The sequence below is a fragment of the Solea solea genome, chromosome 10, assembly GCF_958295425.1.
Source record: "Solea solea chromosome 10, fSolSol10.1, whole genome shotgun sequence".
NCBI classification, from domain to species: Eukaryota; Metazoa; Chordata; class Actinopteri; order Pleuronectiformes; family Soleidae; genus Solea; species Solea solea.
In genome coordinates, this window is record NC_081143.1 from 1,432,609 (window position 1) to 1,452,908 (window position 20,300).

At 40.9% G+C, this 20,300-nt stretch overlaps 3 protein-coding genes across 3 annotated transcripts; 2 read left to right on the forward strand and 1 right to left on the reverse strand.

The window, feature by feature from the left end:
• The first annotated feature begins 2,246 nt into the window (after positions 1–2,246).
• Positions 2,247–3,865, forward strand: LOC131466654 (uncharacterized). Its single transcript, XM_058640050.1, has 3 exons — positions 2,247–2,685; positions 2,886–3,054; positions 3,261–3,865. Exons 1-3 carry the CDS (start codon positions 2,259–2,261, stop codon positions 3,388–3,390), a joined length of 726 nt encoding a protein of 241 aa, XP_058496033.1. The 5' UTR covers positions 2,247–2,258; the 3' UTR covers positions 3,391–3,865.
• Positions 3,866–5,420: 1,555 nt separating this feature from the next.
• spcs3 (signal peptidase complex subunit 3) lies at positions 5,421–7,760 on the reverse strand. Its single transcript, XM_058640055.1, has 5 exons — positions 7,510–7,760; positions 6,395–6,470; positions 6,212–6,286; positions 5,779–5,894; positions 5,421–5,661 (listed from the first exon to the last, which is right to left on the reverse strand). Exons 1-5 carry the CDS (start codon positions 7,650–7,652, stop codon positions 5,529–5,531), a joined length of 543 nt encoding a protein of 180 aa, XP_058496038.1. The 5' UTR covers positions 7,653–7,760; the 3' UTR covers positions 5,421–5,528.
• Positions 7,761–10,223: 2,463 nt separating this feature from the next.
• On the forward strand, positions 10,224–19,824 carry LOC131466660 (ankyrin repeat and SOCS box protein 5-like). The gene is made up of 7 exons (XM_058640057.1): positions 10,224–10,463; positions 13,093–13,172; positions 14,427–14,534; positions 16,503–16,656; positions 16,749–16,883; positions 17,371–17,562; positions 18,693–19,824. Exons 1-7 carry the CDS (start codon positions 10,343–10,345, stop codon positions 18,818–18,820), a joined length of 918 nt encoding a protein of 305 aa, XP_058496040.1. The 5' UTR covers positions 10,224–10,342; the 3' UTR covers positions 18,821–19,824.
• The last annotated feature ends 476 nt before the right edge of the window (positions 19,825–20,300 follow it).

The window sequence follows — 20,300 nt, forward strand, 5'->3', positions numbered from 1 at the left end:
AAAGCTACGATTCTGCTGTTAGTGACCTACAAGCTGGAGACAGTCAACACATGAAAGGGATAAAGCAAAAATCTGTTTTCAATGATCTGAAATCTTTTCATGTTTGCAATCCCGGTCTCCCTCCTTGCTTAGGACATGACATATTTGAGGGTGTCTTATCCTATGATGTTGCACTGTACTTGAAGTACTTCATAAAGAAAAAGAAATGGCTTACATATCCACTTTTGAACCGACGCATCAAACAGTTCCAGTACAAAGGATCTGATGCTCTCACAAAGCCGTGTGCTGTCAACTCGGAGGTGTCCAAGCTTTCGGGTCAAGCTATTCAGAACTGGAATTTGTTAAGGTTTCTCCCTGTATTGATTGGTGACAAAGTGCAAAATCCAGAAGACTGTGTATGGCAGTTAACTCTTCAGCTTAAAGATATTGTCGATTTGATTTGTGCGCAAAAGATTTCGTTGTCCCAGGTAGCCTATCTTGACATTCTTATCCAAGAATATTTGGAATCAAGAAAGTGTTTATTTCCTGAGACTACACTCAAACCAAAACACCACTTCATGCGGCACTATCCAGCACTAATCTTGAAATTTGGCCCTTTAATCAGAGTATGGACGATGCGTTTTGAAAGTAAACACAGCTACTTCAAAAGATGTGCCAGGCATTTGAAAAACTTCAAAAACATCTGTCTGACTTTAGCTGAAAGACATCAGCTGTTTCAGGCATATCTTGCAGTTGGGCCAGGATGCACTCGGCTCCTGCAAGTCAAAGACAGCTGTATTTTTTACCCCAACCTCTACAGTGACACAATTAAACATGCAGTCGGAGAGTTTGGCTTTGATGAAAACAATGCTACTGTTTCCACCAACATACAGTATAAAGGCACATCATATAAAAAAGGGAATTTCCTTGTGTCAAAAAATGATGAGTCCATGGAGTTTGGAGAACTTGTCATCATTTGATTAAAAAGGAAGCAGCTGTGTATTTTGTCATTGATGTACATGAAGCTGACTATCATTCTGAATACCATATGTACTCAGTGACAAAACAGAGTACAAGGATGCAATGTCTTAACATTAATGACATTAATGATTTCTACCCATTACCATCATACATTGTGAACGGGGCACAAGTCATTCCCCTAAAACACAGTGTGCTGTCGAAATAAACATGATCCTGGCCAATGAGATTAAGAAACTATTCTAAAAATAGTATGCTTGGTAAAAATTCAAAAACACCATTTGAAATGGTGGTTATTGAAAGTGATCTTAGTTATCCTTTTAAGATGCATAAATGTCTAAATCATCAATCGCATAACACTTTGCAATCAAGTAGAGTTTCAGCTTAACTGTATGTGTTAAATAACTGGCTTATTTATTTATCTTCAGTTGTCATTCTTTGATTATAGATATGACTGACTTGGAGCAATCGTTTCTACGCTCCGCAATCACTGAGGTCTTGCCTGACCTTCCAGAGATGACAAAGGATGTTTTAGAAGAGCACTTACAATCCCTTGGGGTAGAGACCTATGATGATTTCCAGTTTATTGAGGAAGCTGACTTGCTGTCTGCGCTGAGGCCAATTCAAGCACGAAAAGTCGTTGCTGTCTTGAAACAGAGATGGAAGTCAAGTATTACAACCAGCAGCTCATCTGTTGATACTTCGCCAGGACCTCCTCCATACTCGCAGTCTCTTTCACCAGAAAGTTTAACCCCAACCTCTTCAAACAGCAGCCAAAGCCCTCATGTCGACTGGGTGGATACCTTTGTGATTCCGTGGGATAAGTTCCCAGAGGAACTGATGCAAACTTTGGAGAGAGAAAAGCGACCAAGTCCACGAATGAGAAGGGAGATGGTCCGACTTGTGGTTCATGAGATGACACAAAAAAGTTCCTGCATAAGTAGAAGGAGCTCTATTGAAGTTGCAAAAAAGATGGTATAAAATTTCCCAAATCTTTGCAAGACGTCATAGAAGGAGACGTGATTGGGCAAGGGTATCACTCTCTTGTTAAGCAATTGCAAAACCGAATCGAGAATGTGAAGCGATCAACAACCCCAAAAATAAGAAAGCGAAGGTATCGCACTGATGATTCTGACACCGATGAAGTCCCCCCAGAAAAGAGAGCAGCGATCCAGGACACTTATGGGTGCATAACCTGGGATCCAAAATTCCTTCCTCTTGGAGAGACCCCAGAGAGCCAGAAGGAAAAGAGAGAAAAAATCAAGAGACCGGACGTTAATTCAGAGGAGCTCAAAAGCCTAATGAAGAACACTTTCTACTCTCAGCGTAAAGAAGTTAACCAGGGGAAAAACATCAAGCATCTCCTGGAACAGTGGCCATTTTTCTTTGAGGAACTTGGCTTGGCAGTCCACTTCAGGGAACTCACCGGAATTGGGCTTCAAGAAACGTTCTTGAGGAATCTGGATATGAAAGGGAAACGACTCCTGAACTACCTGAACACTGTTGCTGTCCACAAGAACAAAAGGTTCCTACAGGCTTTAACAAAGTTAAAAGCGATGAGAGGAGAGCTGTGTGGTCTCTCTGAAGACGTCAAAGAGATGGTGCTGCTTCTGCTGTCATACTTCGATGAGAAAGAAGACGCGATGTTCTGTTATGTGGAGGACACGTGTCTGGCCGAGGAAATACAGATGGAAAAAGTCCACTTGACCCCTACCATTGTTGTGTGTGGTAAGTATCTTTTTTCAGTAATTTAGTCAAATTTGCCTTAAAAGGCTCTACATTTCACTCTCAACCTGTATACAACACACTGTATCTATGTTAAGCAATTTAACTGACCTTAAACTGTTAAAGAAAAGGGCTTAAAAAGTTTTGTTAAATGTTTCAGGAAGACATGCCTTTCAATGTTTTTATGTTTTTTTCCTCTTTAGGACAATCCTGCTTTTCTTCAAGGCGCACCATGCTGAGCGTGGATCGAAATATCGTCAACGACCACATCCCCTCATTCATTTCTGCCCTGTGCTTGATGTTTGGGAGCTTCTATTGTTTCAACATTCATTACCCGTCAGAGCTGGCATCAACGCTGGAGTTTCTGCAAAGGTGTGTCTTTTGTGCTTGGCTTTTACCAACATTGTCGCTATTGATCTGAAACAAATCTGAAGTAACTGCTTTTTCCGGATAAGAGACATTTTAATTTTATAGGTGCCGTTTGAACATGATAGCTTGAAAATAAATGATGAGTGTTTTACAGTAGATAAAGCATTTTTATTTATACAGTCTTCTGTTGTTCTTTTTCTCTCTCCAAGGTGTTTTTTCTCCATCAACCCAGAGAAGGGCACTAAAGTGGAGAAGACCAACACATCCCGTCTTACCGTCAACCCAAGGGTCCTCACCTTGATCCAGGATCTTTCGGATCATGAATGGTGCGATGTCTGAACATGGACCACTCACAGCTTGAAGGTTTATATCAGCCCATTATGTTCTTTGTATTTCAGGCTTAAAGGGTAATTCCTGTGTAAAAAGGATTTGGGATATGTTTTGTATGATAAAGAGTTGAAACGTTCATTTTGGAGCACAAAAAACACATATAGACGCATTCTTCAGTTGGCTGTTAAAGAAGTTAAAGAAGTTTTTACCATAACCAGTGCCCCCATTGTTCCAAGTTGTTCATTGTTCTTTATCTACATAGTTATACGTGTCGTTTGCCTTAAAAGGCTCTACATTTCACTCTCAACCTGTATACAACACACTGTATCTATGTTAAGCAATTTAACTGACCTTAAACTGTTAAAGAAAAGGGCTTAAAAAGTTTTGTTAAATGTTTCACGAAGACATGCCTTTCAATGTTTTTATGTTTTTTTTTTTGAAAAATCTTACCTTCTGTGGGATTAATAAATTCTTGGAAAGGCAAGTTATTTGATTTATTTCCTCTTTAAGTGCACTAACACATTTTGAATGCCTAATCTGTTAACACTGTTTTCCACATTCTTTGTAAAGGGCAAACATTTACAAAAGATTGCACTGCAGTTTAAAAGACAATTGTCTGAAATATTATTCAATCCGCCTGTAATGTATAGACAAGTTAGTATTCTGCTGAGATCTAATCCTAGCAAGTGGTGAAAAAAATTTTTTAGGCAGTTTTACTGTGAGATTAATACTCGGTTGGAGTCAAAACGAGTTTTTACGCCCTTTGTAATAAATACATTTGCAGTATTTAGGTGTTGATTTTACTGTAAAACGTTGTCATTAATACTACATAAGACACTATTTAAAAAAAACTTTTCAGTAAAAATGTCAATGAAATTTGGTTAAAACAACTGCTTTATAATGAGACTTTTACAGTCAAAAAACGTTATTAGGTTCATATTTTTTGTCAAATTGAATGGGCATAAACGTACAATATGCAACAATTGCATGTAAATATCACAGAAATAATTTGTTTTAACAGCAGCTTCGGCATGTTAATTCAGCAGAAAAGAGCTGTTATATATGCAACAATTGCATGTAAATATCACAGAAATAATTTGTTTTAACAGCATCTTCGGCATGTTAATTCAGCAGAAAACAGTTGTTATATTTACGGGTAAAAAAAATGTAAATTACTACAGTTTTAAACTGTAAAATGTACAGCTTGTTCTGTAAAGTGAAAAACATTTTCACTGTATTTTCTACAAAATTATTCTGGCAACCACAGCTGCCAAGTTTTTTTTGTAAAAACAACAGGATTTTTTTTACAGTGTACATTTCGGAACTATAAGTAGATTCCTGAATAAGTAGATTTCTGAATAAATAGATTTTGGAACTATAAGTTGATTTTGGAACTATAAGTAGATTTTAGAATTATGAGTAGATTTTGGAATTATTAGTAGGATTTTTGGATTGTTGGCTTAGATTCGTGTCGGACGTCACATTTTAGTATTGTGTAAAACATTGATAAATTATTTTTTAAATGCTAAATAACTCCCATTAGAATGAGCGTCTGTATTTTCCAGATAATAGAATACATTTAAAGAATAAAAATGTACTATATTTGTGTGTATGGATCTGAACAGAAGCAAAAACATGTTTAAGTGTACTTTTGTGTTTTTAAGTCGAGTGTAAAATGTAGCTCATGTGACTTCTATTTGGGAGAAATGAAAGATTAAATAATTAGTATACTTAGTTTATACAATGACTTGATTTTACACTCTGTTAACTGACATTTTTCAGTTTGTCAAGCATGTATGAACTGTTGTTTTCATTACCCACGTGAATAAGGCTTTTATTTTGATATTAGAAATTAAAGGTGAGGCACAGCCGATTCTTCCTCTCTTTTTGAAAACTACATTTTTGAAACTACATTTTTAACGAGCTTTCACGTCTTCAGCTCATTCTTGTGCTGGACTGTGTCCAGGCTCTTGATGCAGGTATTTTTATTATTTAACAGTTTACTCGACTTTATAATGTATATAAAAAAAAAAAAAACATTTGTACAGAGAAAAACTTTATTTCTTAACTTTTATTACAAAAGAAAAACCAGTGTATGTGTGTGTGTGTTCTTGTGTTGTAAACTGGCAGAATGTCTTCTCTCCGTCTTAATAGCTCTTTGTGCTCTCGTACATGTCGGGGAACGGGAGGCTGACGTGTCCACTTCCAGCCACTAGGGGCAAAATTCCAGCATTGGGGACGACGTTCCATGACAGTGTCAGAGTGATGTTCTTATTGGCTCTGGAGGAGAGAGAGAGTCACATGACACAGGTATGCAAACATCAAAATAGAATAATATCTACTGACATTTGTTTCCTCCACACCAAACTTCATAGAGGAAATGCGTGCGTGCCTAACCTGAGTCCGTTCCCATCATCGAAGAAGAAATATTTAGACTTCATATCTCGGAGGTTCAGTTTGGTGCTTTCACCTCGAAGGACGATCTTGTCCCACAGCACCACCTGATTCAGAGCCTGGGACACACACACACACACACACACACACAGGGACACACAGGGACACACGCACAGGGACACACACACACACACACACACAGACAAAACGATTCATAAAACATCAACTTCACTTATTTCTTGCACAACACTCAAGCACTCAATGACCCATGTCTATTTAGAACCCATGTCTTCAAAACTTTCAAGGGCCATGATTTATTTTCATGCCAAATTCACAAACTTTCAAGGATTTCAAGGACCCCTGGGAAGTTAGGCACTCAGTTGTGAGGGTCAGGGGCTCAGGAATATGCGTGTGTGTGTGTGTGCGTGTGTCTTACGTTGCTCCTGGTGGTGTACTCTGCAGACAGGTAGATAAACAGCTGTTTAACGTTCCAGTCAAAAACTGGCTGTAAATGTAAGAAATATTAAGGAGCAAAAAACGAGAGATCATGTGACCACACACACACACACACACACACACACACACACACACACACACACACACACACAGGCGCAAGGATATCAGCCGAGAGGTCAAAGGTGACAAAGCCCAGGTCACTGCGCTCTCTGGGTCCAGTGAAGTCATCGACGTTCTTCCTGTGACACAAAGACAGAGGAGAGACGTGAAAACCATGTTGTTTTTGTGACGTTGCTCCAGAAGACGACTGAGAACCAAGGCTGAAACACGGTTCAGTCCCAGTGTGACGCAGTAAAGCTCTGGTCAGGCGTGTGTTTCCACTGAGGACGGTACCTTTAACACAGCTCGACTCGTTTTACCTCCTTAACCCTCCTGCGACGTCCCGTCACCACAGACAGGATGTCTCATGTGTTCTTCTCAATACTGTAACTCCTAGACCGCTTGTGACGTCAGATATCCAGAGTGAAAGTTATGTTGGAAAACGGGGCAGAAGAACGCACTCGTTGAACATTTTTTGACAAATCTAAAATCAAAATAAATCCAGGCGGCCTGAGGATCATGACGCTCATAACACCGCGGTGAAGTGGTTTTCTGCGCGACACAAACACACAAACTAGTGACGTGTAAAGCAGCTGTTTTGGGAGGAACTGAATCAGTGGATTAAAAAGATTTGTTGACAGAATGGTTCAGTCCTTCAGTCACTGAAGTGAAACGTGGTCACGATGGGCGGTCTCAGCAGTGCTGTCTCTAAATACACCGGACTCCTCTGTTAAACATGCACATTTAATGTTAATGTGTTCAGGATTTTTAAGTTGGACATTGTTGGCTTTGATTCTTATGTCGGACGTCGAGCCGAGTCGTGCTATAGTGGAAAAGCGCCGTTAGTTGGTAGCAGAGGTGAGGGCGGAAACCTTCAACGTCCAAACTGCCGAAACAATTTTAAGTGAGACACAATCTGGATATGGTTCAAAATCTGATTTGAGCGGAAGTCTGTTACCTCATTTTGTGTCATGGATGTAAAAACTGTGTGTGTGTGTGTGTGTGTGTGTGTGTCAGACTGGGAAGCGGCTTCAGTCTCGGTCCCTGAACGCCTCGTCACATCAGTCCACACCGAGCAGCTCTGACATCAAACATCTTCTTATCATCATTTTATTTTTTTAAAGAAATAACGCACAGATAACGGCGCGTTAATGCTAACAGCTGCTAACGTGCACTTACAGCATCACTCTCGAGACGTGGATGTCCACAGGAACTCGTCTGTCCTTAAACGCTGTGGTGACGAAGCAGCCGAACGTCAGCGCTGCCATGACGCTCAGGGAGAAGGCGAACAGAGAGTTCGCTCTGGACAGAACCGTGTTCATCTTTCACTCCGCAAACAACAGCGCAAACACCGCAACAACTACGCCGAACGAGAGCGGCGTTAACCGGGCTAGCTGCTAGCTGTTGTGGAAGAGAACGGAAGTGTCAAGTGACGTAGAGTGGACGCGCGCTTCCTGTTCGCACTTTTCAAAATAATATATATATATATATATATATATATATACACATAATATATGTATACATTTTTTATATATACACATAACATTCTTTGTATTATTAGAACAATAACATATTTTATTATTATAATTATTTATTTCATGATAAAACCGATCATTAAGAAATATATCCTTTTTATTTATTTGCTGTATATTTGTTTTTTTTTATAACTGTGATAATAAATAATACTTTTTTCTTGTAATGAGAGATTTCCACTCTGTAGGCGCTGCATTTATTTTAAAATAAAATTATTATTGTGGAAAACAATCCACTTCCGCTTTTGTGTGTATCACGGTGGTTGGTTTGACGTAACAGGAAACAGGAAGTTAATTTAAATACGAGCAATGAGTAAGCGGAAGAGGGCTTCTTTTTAAATAAACTTTATTGACACCCAATAGCTGCTCAAAGCAAGAGCATGAAAACAGTTAAATGTAAAACATGAATGAATGAATTAACAACATCACACGCAGTGAAGTGTAGGTTTTTGTACACTTACACATAATAAGTAATTAATTCACCTGACAATGTTTGTTTGTTTTAAAGAAAGAGTCACAAGGTTGGAGTTTTAACCAGGTTTTGGAAAACTGAATTTTAGCTCAAATGAACAGTGCGGCCTATAATCTGTGAAATATACACCTGAAATTATGTCACAGTTTGGAATGGAAAAGTGAAAAATGGAAAGTGAAAATCTGCATTTTTATGTTTGGTTTTGGTTTATTTGCATGCATTTGAACTGAGTGAGCTCCTGTCTGGCAAATATAACTTATGAAATTAAAATTAAAACCAACCTTTTCAGTCTCAATACAGGAGGTGTGATTACAGTTTAGGAAGTGAAAAGTCACATGTTCACAGTTGTATTTGTTATTTACATGTGTTTCAGGAAGTGAGTGGGTTAAACTACAGTTTGACCTAGTTTAAAAAGCTGCAGTCAGTTGCTCTGGTCTATAAATACAGACGCTGCTGTATAAGTTACTCTGCTATGTTGAGTCAATGTTCTTAGTGGGGGCGGAAATACCCAACACTTCCTTTTTACATTAGCATGACAGTTTTCTTTTTGCTTCTCCATCAGTGATAGAAACTGCTATTTTTTAGTTCCTGCTCTGACGAGATTCAGATGAGCAGATAAATGTGACGTGAACAGACTGCCGACCACTGATTGGTCATCAGAGAGTGTCGTCACTGACGAGTCATGAGCGCGACGTCCGACACAAGAATCAACGCCAACAATGTCCAACTGTAGATTAGTATCTATCGATCCTCTTGGGCTAACTAACTAGCATTTATCTATACTCCTGACCTAACAAACTAGCATCTATCTATCTTTCTGACATAACTAACTTGCGTCTATCTATCCTCCTGAGCTAACTAACTAGCATCTATCCATCCTTCTGAGCTAACTAACTAGCATCTATCTATCCCCCTGAGCTAACTAACTAGCATCTATCTATCTTTCTGACATAACTAACTAGCATCTATCTATCCCCCTGAGCTAACTAACTTGCATCTATCTATCCCCCTGAGCTAACTAAGTAGCATCTATCTGTCTTTCTGAGCTAACTAACTAGCATCTATATATCCTTCTGAGCTAACTAACTAGCATCTATCTATCCCCCTGAGTTAACTAACTAGCATCTATCTATTCTCCTGAGCTCACTAACTAGCATTGATCTATACTCCTGACCTAACTAACTAGCATTTATCTACACTCCTGACCTAACAAACTAGCATCTATCTATCTTTCTGACATAACCAACTTGCGTCTATCTATCCTCCTGAGCTAACTAATTAGCGTCTATCTATCCTCCTGAGCTAACTAATTAGCGTCTATCTATCCTCCTGAGCTAACTAACTAGCATCTATCCATCCTCCTGAGCTAACTAACTAGCATCTATCCATCCTCCTGAGCTAACTAACTAGCATTTATCTGTCCTCCTGACCTAACTAACTAGCATTGATCTATCCTCCTGAGCTAACTAACTAGCATTTATCTATACTCCTGACCTAACAAACTAGCATCTATCTATCTTTCTGACATAACCAACTTGCGTCTATCTATCTTTCTGACTTAACTTACTAGCATCTATCCATCCTCCTGAGCAAACTAATTGGTATTTATCTATCCTCCTGACCTAACTAACTAGCATTTATCTGTCCTCCTGACCTAACTAACTAGCATCTATCTATCTTTCTGAGCTAACTAATGTCTGTCAGTCCCTCCGCCCTTATTTCATGGATTACTCCTTTATTTATGAAAGGCTGTGACGTCACGCTCAGTTTACTCTCAGATTCGCTGTGCTGAGTGTGCTCGAGCACGAGCACAAATATAGCCTCTGTGCGGACACGTGTGCGCGCATGTGAGTTTGGTCATGTGCGTTTAACAACAACAGCAACAAAACCGTTCAGCCAATCACGTCGCTGCTCCTCCTGCTCCTCCTGCTCCTCCTCCCTGACTCCGTGGTTGCGGACAGTGTCGTATTATCTGAGCGGTGAAAGAGTGAATTGGATCCGCAGGAACATGCCCGAGGTCCCGCCTGGAGCTCCGGAGGTTTCCCGGAAAAGAGGCGCAGAGGCCGGGGCACCATCTCAACGAGGCCCGGAGAGGAAGAAGGCCTGCTGGGGCATTCTGACCAGCCAAGGTCGGTGAACCGCTGATCTGAGCTCATGGTCGACATCCGAGATTAGATTAGATTATTTTAAACCTAATCTGAAGTAATAAACCTTGATTTTTAAATAGTTCTGCACCAATGAGTGATTAGAATGAAGTAATAATATAAATATAAAAATATGAACTAAAAAAAAATAAATATGAATAGAAAAAAAACAATGAAATGACATTAATAAGAATTTTCAAGGACAAAACAATGAATTAACGAAAATGCGAATATGAAAAAATAAATAACATAAGTATAAAATAAGAATATAAAAAGCAACAAAACTTAAAAAAAAATAAGAATGTATAAATAGAAACTATGAATACAATAAAAGGAACACATGTTGCAACTCTTATTGTGAAAAGTAACGTGAAAAAGGGCAGTGATGCAGGATTGTTTTTATATTTGATACAATTTTGACAAAATTGAAGAAAACACTTCTTACACGTTTATGTACCAGCATCTGAGAGGCGAGTGTTTTTAAAACAAAAACAAACCTTCCACCGTGTAAAGAAAGGTTTTTATCAACTGTTACGACCCGGCTCGTTGTGGAGAGCAGTAACAAGTGATTGGGAATTAGAAATGAGGTGGAATGGGACAACTGGACTGGTTTAGGGTAAAGTCGGGCATTTAATTAAATAAGGAGGGTGCACATGCACAAGAAAACATAACAGAAGGAGGCTATACAGGTGCTGACAAATAACTAAACCATAAGGTAACATCAACCACTATTTAGTTCTTGAAAAAAAAGAAGGAACACCAAATAACTAGAAGAAGGTCAGCACCCATAAGCTTTACAAACACTCAAGCACAAAACAAACAAGCAGCTATTCTGCAAAAGAACAGTCTCAAAACAAAAGAAAGAGAGAGACCATCAAGGTACTAATGTACACAGATTCAGCACACTGGCTAAAACCACTCACATCAGTTCCAGCCAGGCAAAACTAAACAAACACTCTATTTCAATATGCTTTAACACAACAGTAACCAACAGCGAGGAGAACTGATCACTGACTCACAGCTGCCCCGAACTGAGGGCACACAAGCTATTTATGTTGCAGCTGGGGTTGATCGCAGAGTCTCGATTGGTAGCTTTGGTAGACACACAGCCACACCAATCACACACGCAGGTGGACAGGAAGCAGGAAGTACACCGCCTCTGCTTCATCCGGACCAATCCGGAGAAGTAGACCCAACATAGACCTCAAAGTGTTGTAGCGCTAACAACAAAGCAAGGCTTTCTTTCTCAATGGTGGAATCGTTTGCCTGGTGTCTGTTGAGCTTGTGCAACAGGATGATCAAAACCATCCTCCCCCTGTGTAACAGGACTGCACCAGCGCCCACTGCACTGGCATCTACCTGGAAAACGATGATTGTTTTTGTCCACAAACGATTAAAATGATTCGGTTTTTAATGATTTTCTTTGTTTTATTGAGCCAAGAAAACATAAAATATTCACATTTAATAAAGAAGCTGAGAAATCTGAGAAACTCAGAACACTCACACCGATGAATCCATGATCATGATACATGTAGATATGAAAATAATAATTTTTATTTATTAATTATTAATAATAATACATTAAATTAGATATTGATAAAATAATAATAATAATCTGACTGTATTCTCGTAATATTATGACTTTTTTTATTATTACGACTTTATTTTCATAATATGACTTTATTCCCTTAATATTGCACATTTTTATACAAGAAACAAAAGAATTTATGTATAAAAATGTAAAAATAAAACGGTATATAGCAGAGAATAAATAAATAGATAAATAAATGAGTGAAAAGAGGTAAAAACCAGGTTGTGTCGAGCAGCAGATAATAAGTGTTTTTACAACCTGTTTAGTTGACAGTTATTAAACTAAATAATTCAAATATCCACACGACAGAAGCCTGTGATCGTTTTTATTCGACTTTTAAACAGTCGAGCTTTTCTGTCAGTGATTTCTCCTTCATTCAAGATGTCGTACACTTACCAGTGGCTGGACGTGCCATGGGGAGACGGAGACATAGGTATGTTGTGTAGACCCTGTCTGTCTGTCTGTCTGTCTGTCTGTGTGTGTGTGTGTGTGTGTGCAGAGAAAGAGTTTCCCCAACAGTGAATAGAAATAGAACCACAGAGTTCACTGCTGCTCGTCCTTTTTACTGTGGTCAACATTTGACCCAGTTTTTTCCTCCAGGACAGAATAGTTCTGAGGACGCTGCACTGACAGTGTTTATTACTTAACCTCAGCCCTAAACTTTAACCACTTCCTCACAAATGAGGTTCTGCCTCATGAGGACCAGGTTTTCAGTCTCCATGAGGACGACTGGTCCTGGCAAAGAACAAGTGAGGTTTTTCTTTTTCTTCTTTGAAAACACAAATCTAATTCCATATGTAAACAGTGGTCAAAAGTTCATCTGTTTTTCATCATATCATTAATGTCAAAGGAAGCAGGAAGCAGCATCGGGCTGACGGTGAAGCTCAGTGCAGGGTTAGCTTGGTCGCTTCAGTGTCGGCTCTGTGATCAGTTGTTCATTTAAAGGTTTTTAAAACTTATTTTCACACGAGGAGAAGCTGAAACCAGAACTTTTCAATCGTGTGTGTGTGTGTGTGTTTACAGGGTCGTGGGCAGATCGCTCCCCTCTCCATGAAGCAGCCTCTCAGGGTCGACTGCTCGCTCTCCGCACTCTGCTGGCTCAGGTAAAGACGTGTTTCTCTTCTGTGCTCTCAACACCTGCTGCCTCCATCGTCGCGAAAGAACCTGGTACTCAGCGCGCATCACGCAGGTATAAGCCGTGACCACAAGAGGCAGCAGTGGACCAGCAGCTCCTCTAGAGGAGCATAAATGACTTTATGATTAAATATATCCATTTAATTGATCAAAAAGATTGTATTTTAGTGTTTGAAAATACACATGTTCTTTATGCTCCCTCACTTGTTCTTTACGCTCCCTCACTTGTTCTTTACGCTCCCTCACTTGTTCTTTACGCTCCCTCACTTGTTCTTTACGCTCCCTCACTAGTTCTTCACGCTCCCTCACTTGTTCTTTACACTCCCTCACTTGTTCTTTACGCTCCCTCACATGTTCTTTATGCTCCCTCACTTGTTCTTTACGCTCCCTCACTTGTTCTTTACGCTCCCTCACTTGTTCTTTACGCTCCCTCACTTGTTCTTTACGCTCCCTCACTAGTTCTTCACGCTCCCTCACTTGTTCTTTACGCTCCCTCACATGTTCTTTACGCTCCCTCACTTGTTCTTTACGCTCCCTCACTTGTTCTTTACGCTCCCTCACATGTTCTTTACGCTCCCTCACTTGTTCTTTACGCTCCCTCACTTGTTCTTTGCGCTTCCTCACTTGTTCTTTGCGCTCCCTCACTTGTTCTTTGTGCTCCCTCACTTGTTCTTTGCGCTTCCTCACTTGTTCTTTGTGCTCCCTCACTTGTTCTTTGTGCTCCCTCACTTGTTCTTTGTGCTCCCTCACTTGTTCAATGTGTTTTCAATGTGTGCTGAGAGTCTTGGGAGGAAATTTTGTTATGCTTGTGTTATGCCCCAGTCTAGGGGGCCTAGGACATAACGTGATAAGGCCTCATCTTCCCAAAGTCACAAGTGACCACAAAAGATTTTTAGCTTTATATTCCAAAAAAATGTATTTACAAAAGTAGGTTAAATGACAAAAAATAGATGAACCGAGGTCTAGGCTTCAGAGTGGACTAAGGTCAAAATAACAAACAAAAAAAGGTCCCTGTCTAGAGAACAATAGACCTTACCTAAGTAACCTTAACCAAACCAAATGACAGGAACTTAACTCCCTAACTAAATAAACAGGAGAAAACGCTGTAACAAAACTACTACTGAAACAACAACTAAACTACACAAAAACACTAAACTACAGCTGAATCTTGTTCTTTACGCTTTCATCTTTGTGCTTTCTCTTCTTTCTTTTTTAAACCTCAGGGATATCACGCCAACATCGTCACCATCGATCATGTGACCCCTCTCCATGAAGCCTGTCTGTCAGGACATGTCGCCTGCATCAGAGCACTGATAAACGCCGGAGCTAATGTAAGTTAATCCACTGTCAGTGGAAAAGATGAAGTCACTGACTAAACCTAGATTTTCAAAATAAAGGTTTGTAGTTACATTATGTTTTTTTGTGTCATTTCAAAGACATAATTCTTCAACTGTGTAACAAATATTCTTCTGTCTCTTGGAATATTACATTTTTTGGAAATCTTCTTATACCCAAGGCTCTTCAGGTGCCATGAAACACTCTCCTCCTGTCTTCCCTGTGATTGCAACTCAATTCAATTTAATTCAATTCAATGTTATTTGTATAGCTTTAAATCATAACATACATGATCTCAGGTCTGTACATAGACAACATCAAGGAGAGCAGAGAAACACAACAGTTCACACAATGAGCAAACACTAGGCATCAGTGGAGAGAAAAAACTCCCTCTTAACAGAAGAAGAAATCTCTGACAGAACCAGACTCACACATGTGCAGCATCTGCCTCGACCGGTTGGGGTGAAAGGAAAATGGGGGACAGAGGAGAGGTGGGGGACGGAAAGGGGGGAGAGAAAGGACAAGAGGGAGATGAGGTAGAGAGAGAAGAGAGAGAGAGACCAGGAGCAGATACACAACAACTGTATCAAGTTACAAGTTTATACAGTCAATGATATCGACTTTTAATTATAGCACAATAATAATGGTGATGATAAGTATGATATGGATAGCCTCGAAAACTGGATCTGGATCCTGCAACCTGCAAGATGAGGATACAGAGAGAGAGAGAGAGAGAGAGGGAAGGAAGGAAGGAAGGACACACACTAGGGAGAGAAAGAGACAAGGTTAATGACATATAAAAAGTCATATTCATACCCTGAGTGTGAGAGAGTGAATGTGCGTGCACCACAGGAAAATCCCCCAGCAGTCTAGGTCTATAGCAGCAGAACTAAGAGATGGTCCAGGTTTCCCTGAACCAGCTCTAACTATAAGCTTTATCAAAAAGGAAAGTTTTAAGTCTAACTTTATATACAGAGAGAGGCTCCGCCTCCCGAACTGTCATTGGAAGCTGGTTCCACAGGAGAGGAGGAGCCTGGTAACTAAAGGCTCTGCCTCCCATTCTGCTCTTACAGACTCTGGGAACCACAAGTAAACCTGTATTTTGTGACCTACGTGGTCTGTTAGGGTGATAAGGTAAGACTAGGTCTTTCAGGTATGAAGGGGCCTGACCATTAAGTGCTTTGTACGTGAGGAGGAGGATTTTAAATTGAATTCTAAACTGTGGGTGGAGCCAGTGTAGAGAAGCTAACACTGGAGTTATATGGTCTCTCTTTCTAGTTCCTGTCAGAACTCGTGCTGCAGCATTTTGAATTAACTGGTTCTAACAGACTTGTTGGAACATCCTGATAATAAGGAGTTACAGTAATCTAATCTAGATGTAACAAAAGCATGAACTAGTTTTTCAGCATCCTGTAAAGACAGAATGTTTCTAATTTTCATAATGTTCCGCAGGTGGAAGAAGGCTGTTCTGGAAATGAGTTCTCACCTTGAATACCTTCATGGGCGGGGTTTTATGTTCTGTATGCATCACAGCTGAAGCAAATGAACCATCATTACAGAGTTCCCAAAGTCTTAATTATTATTATTATGTTTCTGTCAGGCAGGTTTGAAGACAACGATATTATATAGAGGTTGAATCATTGTGACGTGGCTATGCAAAGAAAATATACAGTTTAACACAAATACTACATCATGCATTTTCTCTGTTGATTTTATTTAACACAACTCATAAAGAAGTCATTTAAAGTGGAATGTTGCTCTTTGAGAACAATTTAACTGATAAATCCTTAAAATCTTTGGAGAGATTGAATATTTTATGTATATATATATATATATGTATAAATATATAAATATGTGTGTATATACAGTATATATATGTATACATATATATATATCTATATATATGTGCTTTCCAAATAAAGTTGGAGCAGATTGTATATTTGTCTTTTCACGTGCATGTGCAGGTGAACGCGGCCACCATCGATGGCGTCACTCCTCTGTACAACTGTTGTTCTTCCGGCAGCGTCGGCGGCGTGGAGCTGCTGCTGCAGAGTGGAGCGTACACACGCGCCTCACACACACACTTCCCTTCAGCTCTGCACGAAGCCTGCAAGAGAGGTGTGTACCGTCATAATGAAGCTTTGCTCTACAAATACATTTAATTGTAATTGAATATGTCATTTGTTTATTGTGTGTGTGTGTGTACACAGGTAGCAGCCAGTGTGTAGAGGCACTGCTGTCTCATGGTGTTGATCCAGACTACATGGTGTCTCACCTGGGTTCTCCTCTCTACATGAGCTGTCTCCACCAACACGCTGCCTGCTCCAGGATTCTGCTGCACAAAGGTGTGTTTCATTCATTCACTGTTCACACCTGTCTTCACCCCCCCTCCCGTCGGCCCTGTGTGTTCAGTGTTATGCTGTGTTCAGTTTACATACAGAGTCGATGCGAGCCGCTCGTGTCAACCGCGCCCGTCGTGTTTGTCGTTTGAGGCTCACGTTTATATTTTTAAAGTGTTGTGGAAAACAGCGCTGACGTTGTGTCCGGTCCGACGTTTCTCCTCCACTGACGTTTCCACGCCAGTGTGCAACGATGCTTTGGACGACAGTGAAGAGAAATCGTCACTGCTGTTTATCTCGCGGCCAGCGCTCCTATCACGACAAACCGTAGGACCTGTTCACACAGTTGGGTTCCGTGTGGATAAAAATCAGATTCTTCAATAACGAAACCGTTTTTGCCATTTCTCCTGCAGTGATTCTCATGTGTACGAGCCTTTAAATTTCCTCTGTGAAGGTGTGATGTTTCACGGATTCTCCTCCTCCTCTCGTCCAGGTGCCAGTGCTAACGTGGGCAGAGACAGAGACAGTCCGCTTCATGCCGCTGTCAGACAGGACAACGCTGACCAGGTGTCAGTCTTACTGGAATATGGAGCTGATGTCAACCTCAGAGACGAAAACGACCAGCGACCTGTGGACCTTGCGCCCCCTGGTGGAAAAACAAAGCAGCTTCTCCATATATTTGAAGGTAGTGGCACTATCTTCCACTGACATGATTCTCAATAGAGTTCTGGTAGCAGACGTTGCGCAGTCCCATCATGTGACACGGCGCCATTTTGCCAGGAAGCGGTGCGGTTCATGCCCATAAACCAGGCGCTGTTCACGCCCTTAAACCAGGCGCTGTTCACACCCATAAACCAGGCGCTGTTCACGCCCATAAACCAGGTTCATGTCCATAAACCAGGCGCTGTTCACGCCCATAAACCAGGTTCACGTCCATAAACCAGGCGCTGTTCACACCCATAAACCAGGTTCACGCCCATAAACCAGGCGCTGTTCACGCCCTTAAACCAGGTTCATGCCCATAAACCAGGCGCTGTTCACACCCATAAACCAGGTTCACACCCATAAACCAGGCGCTGTTCACACCCATAAACCAGGTTCATGCCCATAAACCAGGCGCTGTTCACACCCATAAACCAGGTTCATGCCCGTAAACCAGGCGCTGTTCACGCCAACAAACCAGGTTCATGCCCATAAACCAGGCACTGTTCACACCCATAAACCAGGTTCATGCCCGTAAACCAGGCGCTGTTCACGCCCACAAACCAGGTTCATGCCCATAAACCAGGCGTTGTTCACGCCCACAAACCAGGTTCATGCCCATAATCCAGGCGCTGTTCACGCCCATAAACCAGGTTCACGGCCGCTGTTCACGCCCACAAACCAGGTTCATGCCCATAAACCAGGTTCACGCCCATAAACCAGGCACTGTTCACGCCCACAAACCAGGTTCACGCCCATAAACCAGGCGCTGTTCACTGGATCACCAAAGATCTCAAGAACAGCAGAGATGTCTCACTGCTATAAATCACAGTCAATGTTAGCGTAGCACATGAAATCTACAGTTAATTACAGCTCATTTCATTTCAGGTACTGAATCACGACGACGGAATGCATAACTCGCAACGATTGCCGAGTTTTTACACTTTTTACTGATGTTAAAAGTGCGTTAATTTTCCCTTAAGTTTCCCCTTAAATGCCAACTTCAGCGTTGTTACAGAATCCAACGCTAACTGACGTAAATATGTGATTTTATTGTCCATACTGATGTGTTGAGACTGAAAAGTAAACCACATTTTTTTCCTCTCCCTCCAGTTTCTCCGAGGACTCTCCGCCAGGTGTGTCGTATCCATATCAGGCGTCTGATTGGTCGATCCAGGCTGACGGAGCTGCACTGTCTTCCTCTGCCCCCTCTGCTCACTCAGTACCTGGAGCACACTTAGGCTACGTCCACACTACTTTGTTGTAATGTAAAAACGCATGAGGTCTGCCCTGTGTTTCATCATTTATGAATGACTGTGGTAACATGTATTTGAAGCCCTGGTTCGGCCTGGTCTTAACATGGATATTTGATACACTCCATGGACAAAAGTATTTGGACGCCTGACCATTTCACCAGCAGGGACTGTAATGATGTATTCAAATACACATACAGTCCTTTAAAATGGAGTGGGTTCCCCTTTTGCAGAGTTCAGGTGTGTCCAAATACTTTTGTCCATATAGTGTAGGTTCACACTGGTTTCCCACAGAGTTACACTGTAAGTTGTATTGTTTCAGCTTTTTGGTAGGTTTGAAGACATGTCTTCAAATGGAACACTTCCTACGAAGGAAAATGAAAAAGTTTGACCTTCCACCTTCTGTCCACACTGTCCAGACGTTTTTTTTAAAAATGCTTCTGGCTCCGTGTTAGCATAGACGATCAAAAAAGAGAGAGCTTGGAAAAGGATGACGGCGTTACCTGCATGTGCTTCCTGGCTGGTTCTTATCAGCTGCGACTCGACGATCTACGATTCTTGGTCCTCTTTTTTATCCTTGTTGTTTTGCGTTTGTTATCGTTTTCGGGAAACGATGGAGAATCAACTTCCTGTTTACACCTTCATGTGCCTGCTCAGTTTCCCTGAATGGTCATGTGATGTACTTTTTCAGGCACGTAAGCATGGATGAAGATTACGTGTGAAACTGGGCTAAAATGCTCATCTGGACTTTAACTGAAAACATAGTCTTAGAACTGTCCCCTTGTCGGAAGCTTCTGTTGAATCAAATCTTAAAACAGACTCATGTTTTATCATTCTGCATTTCTTGATTTCACCTCATTTTTTTATAAAATGTGCTCATGTTTCTCTGTTTTTTATTTATTGTTTTGCCTTTAAACGTGTGTTTTAATGTGTGAGCCACTATAACCTTGTTTTAGGACGTGCTATATGAATAAAGCTTGTTATTGATGTTATTATCGTGTCCAAACCAAGATGAATGTTCACGTCACAAACATCTACAGAGTACATGCGATGCCGCAGGAGTGAATGGTCGTTTTAATAGCCTGTGACGTTATTTTTGTAAATGATTTTCCCAAAACACGAGTGACGCCAGTGTGATTGACAGCTGGTGTCGTCCAAGAGGAACCTGCTGGTGATGTCTGTCAACATGGCGCGAGCCAAACTGCAAATCTCCAGGCATCAGAATGGGAGTTCAGATTGTCATGGACGATGTTACCACTGGTTGACGCTTGTGGTAGATTCCATTTACACGTCAGACGTTGGACAGTTGGCCACATTCCAGAACTTCTGACTACGACTGGAACGCGCCATTGGTCGACCTGTAGCGAAGCAAGATGGTGGCTTCAGTAACGCAAGACCATTGGCAAACACTGCTGCGTTCCATTTACGTCTGAACTCAGACTGTTGTCTCCTCAGAGTCCATTACACT

Excerpts from the sequence above, each read along its gene's own strand:
- LOC131466654 (XM_058640050.1), top strand. The coding sequence starts at position 2,259 with ATGAAGAACACTTTCTACTCTCAGCGTAAAGAAGTTAACCAGGGGAAA. Across the intron at positions 2,686-2,885 it reads CCCTACCATTGTTGTGTGTG|GACAATCCTGCTTTTCTTCA; the intron begins GTAAGTATCTTT and ends TTTCCTCTTTAG. Across the intron at positions 3,055-3,260 it reads ACGCTGGAGTTTCTGCAAAG|GTGTTTTTTCTCCATCAACC; the intron begins GTGTGTCTTTTG and ends TCTCTCTCCAAG.
- spcs3 (XM_058640055.1), bottom strand. The coding sequence starts at position 7,652 with ATGAACACGGTTCTGTCCAGAGCGAACTCTCTGTTCGCCTTCTCCCTG. Across the intron at positions 6,287-6,394 it reads CCTTTGACCTCTCGGCTGAT|TTACAGCCAGTTTTTGACTG; the intron begins ATCCTTGCGCCT and ends TATTTCTTACAT. Across the intron at positions 5,662-5,778 it reads GATGATGGGAACGGACTCAG|AGCCAATAAGAACATCACTC; the intron begins GTTAGGCACGCA and ends TCTCTCCTCCAG.
- LOC131466660 (XM_058640057.1), top strand. The coding sequence starts at position 10,343 with ATGCCCGAGGTCCCGCCTGGAGCTCCGGAGGTTTCCCGGAAAAGAGGC. Across the intron at positions 10,464-13,092 it reads GGGCATTCTGACCAGCCAAG|GGTCGTGGGCAGATCGCTCC; the intron begins GTCGGTGAACCG and ends GTGTGTTTACAG. Across the intron at positions 16,884-17,370 it reads CAGGATTCTGCTGCACAAAG|GTGCCAGTGCTAACGTGGGC; the intron begins GTGTGTTTCATT and ends CCTCTCGTCCAG.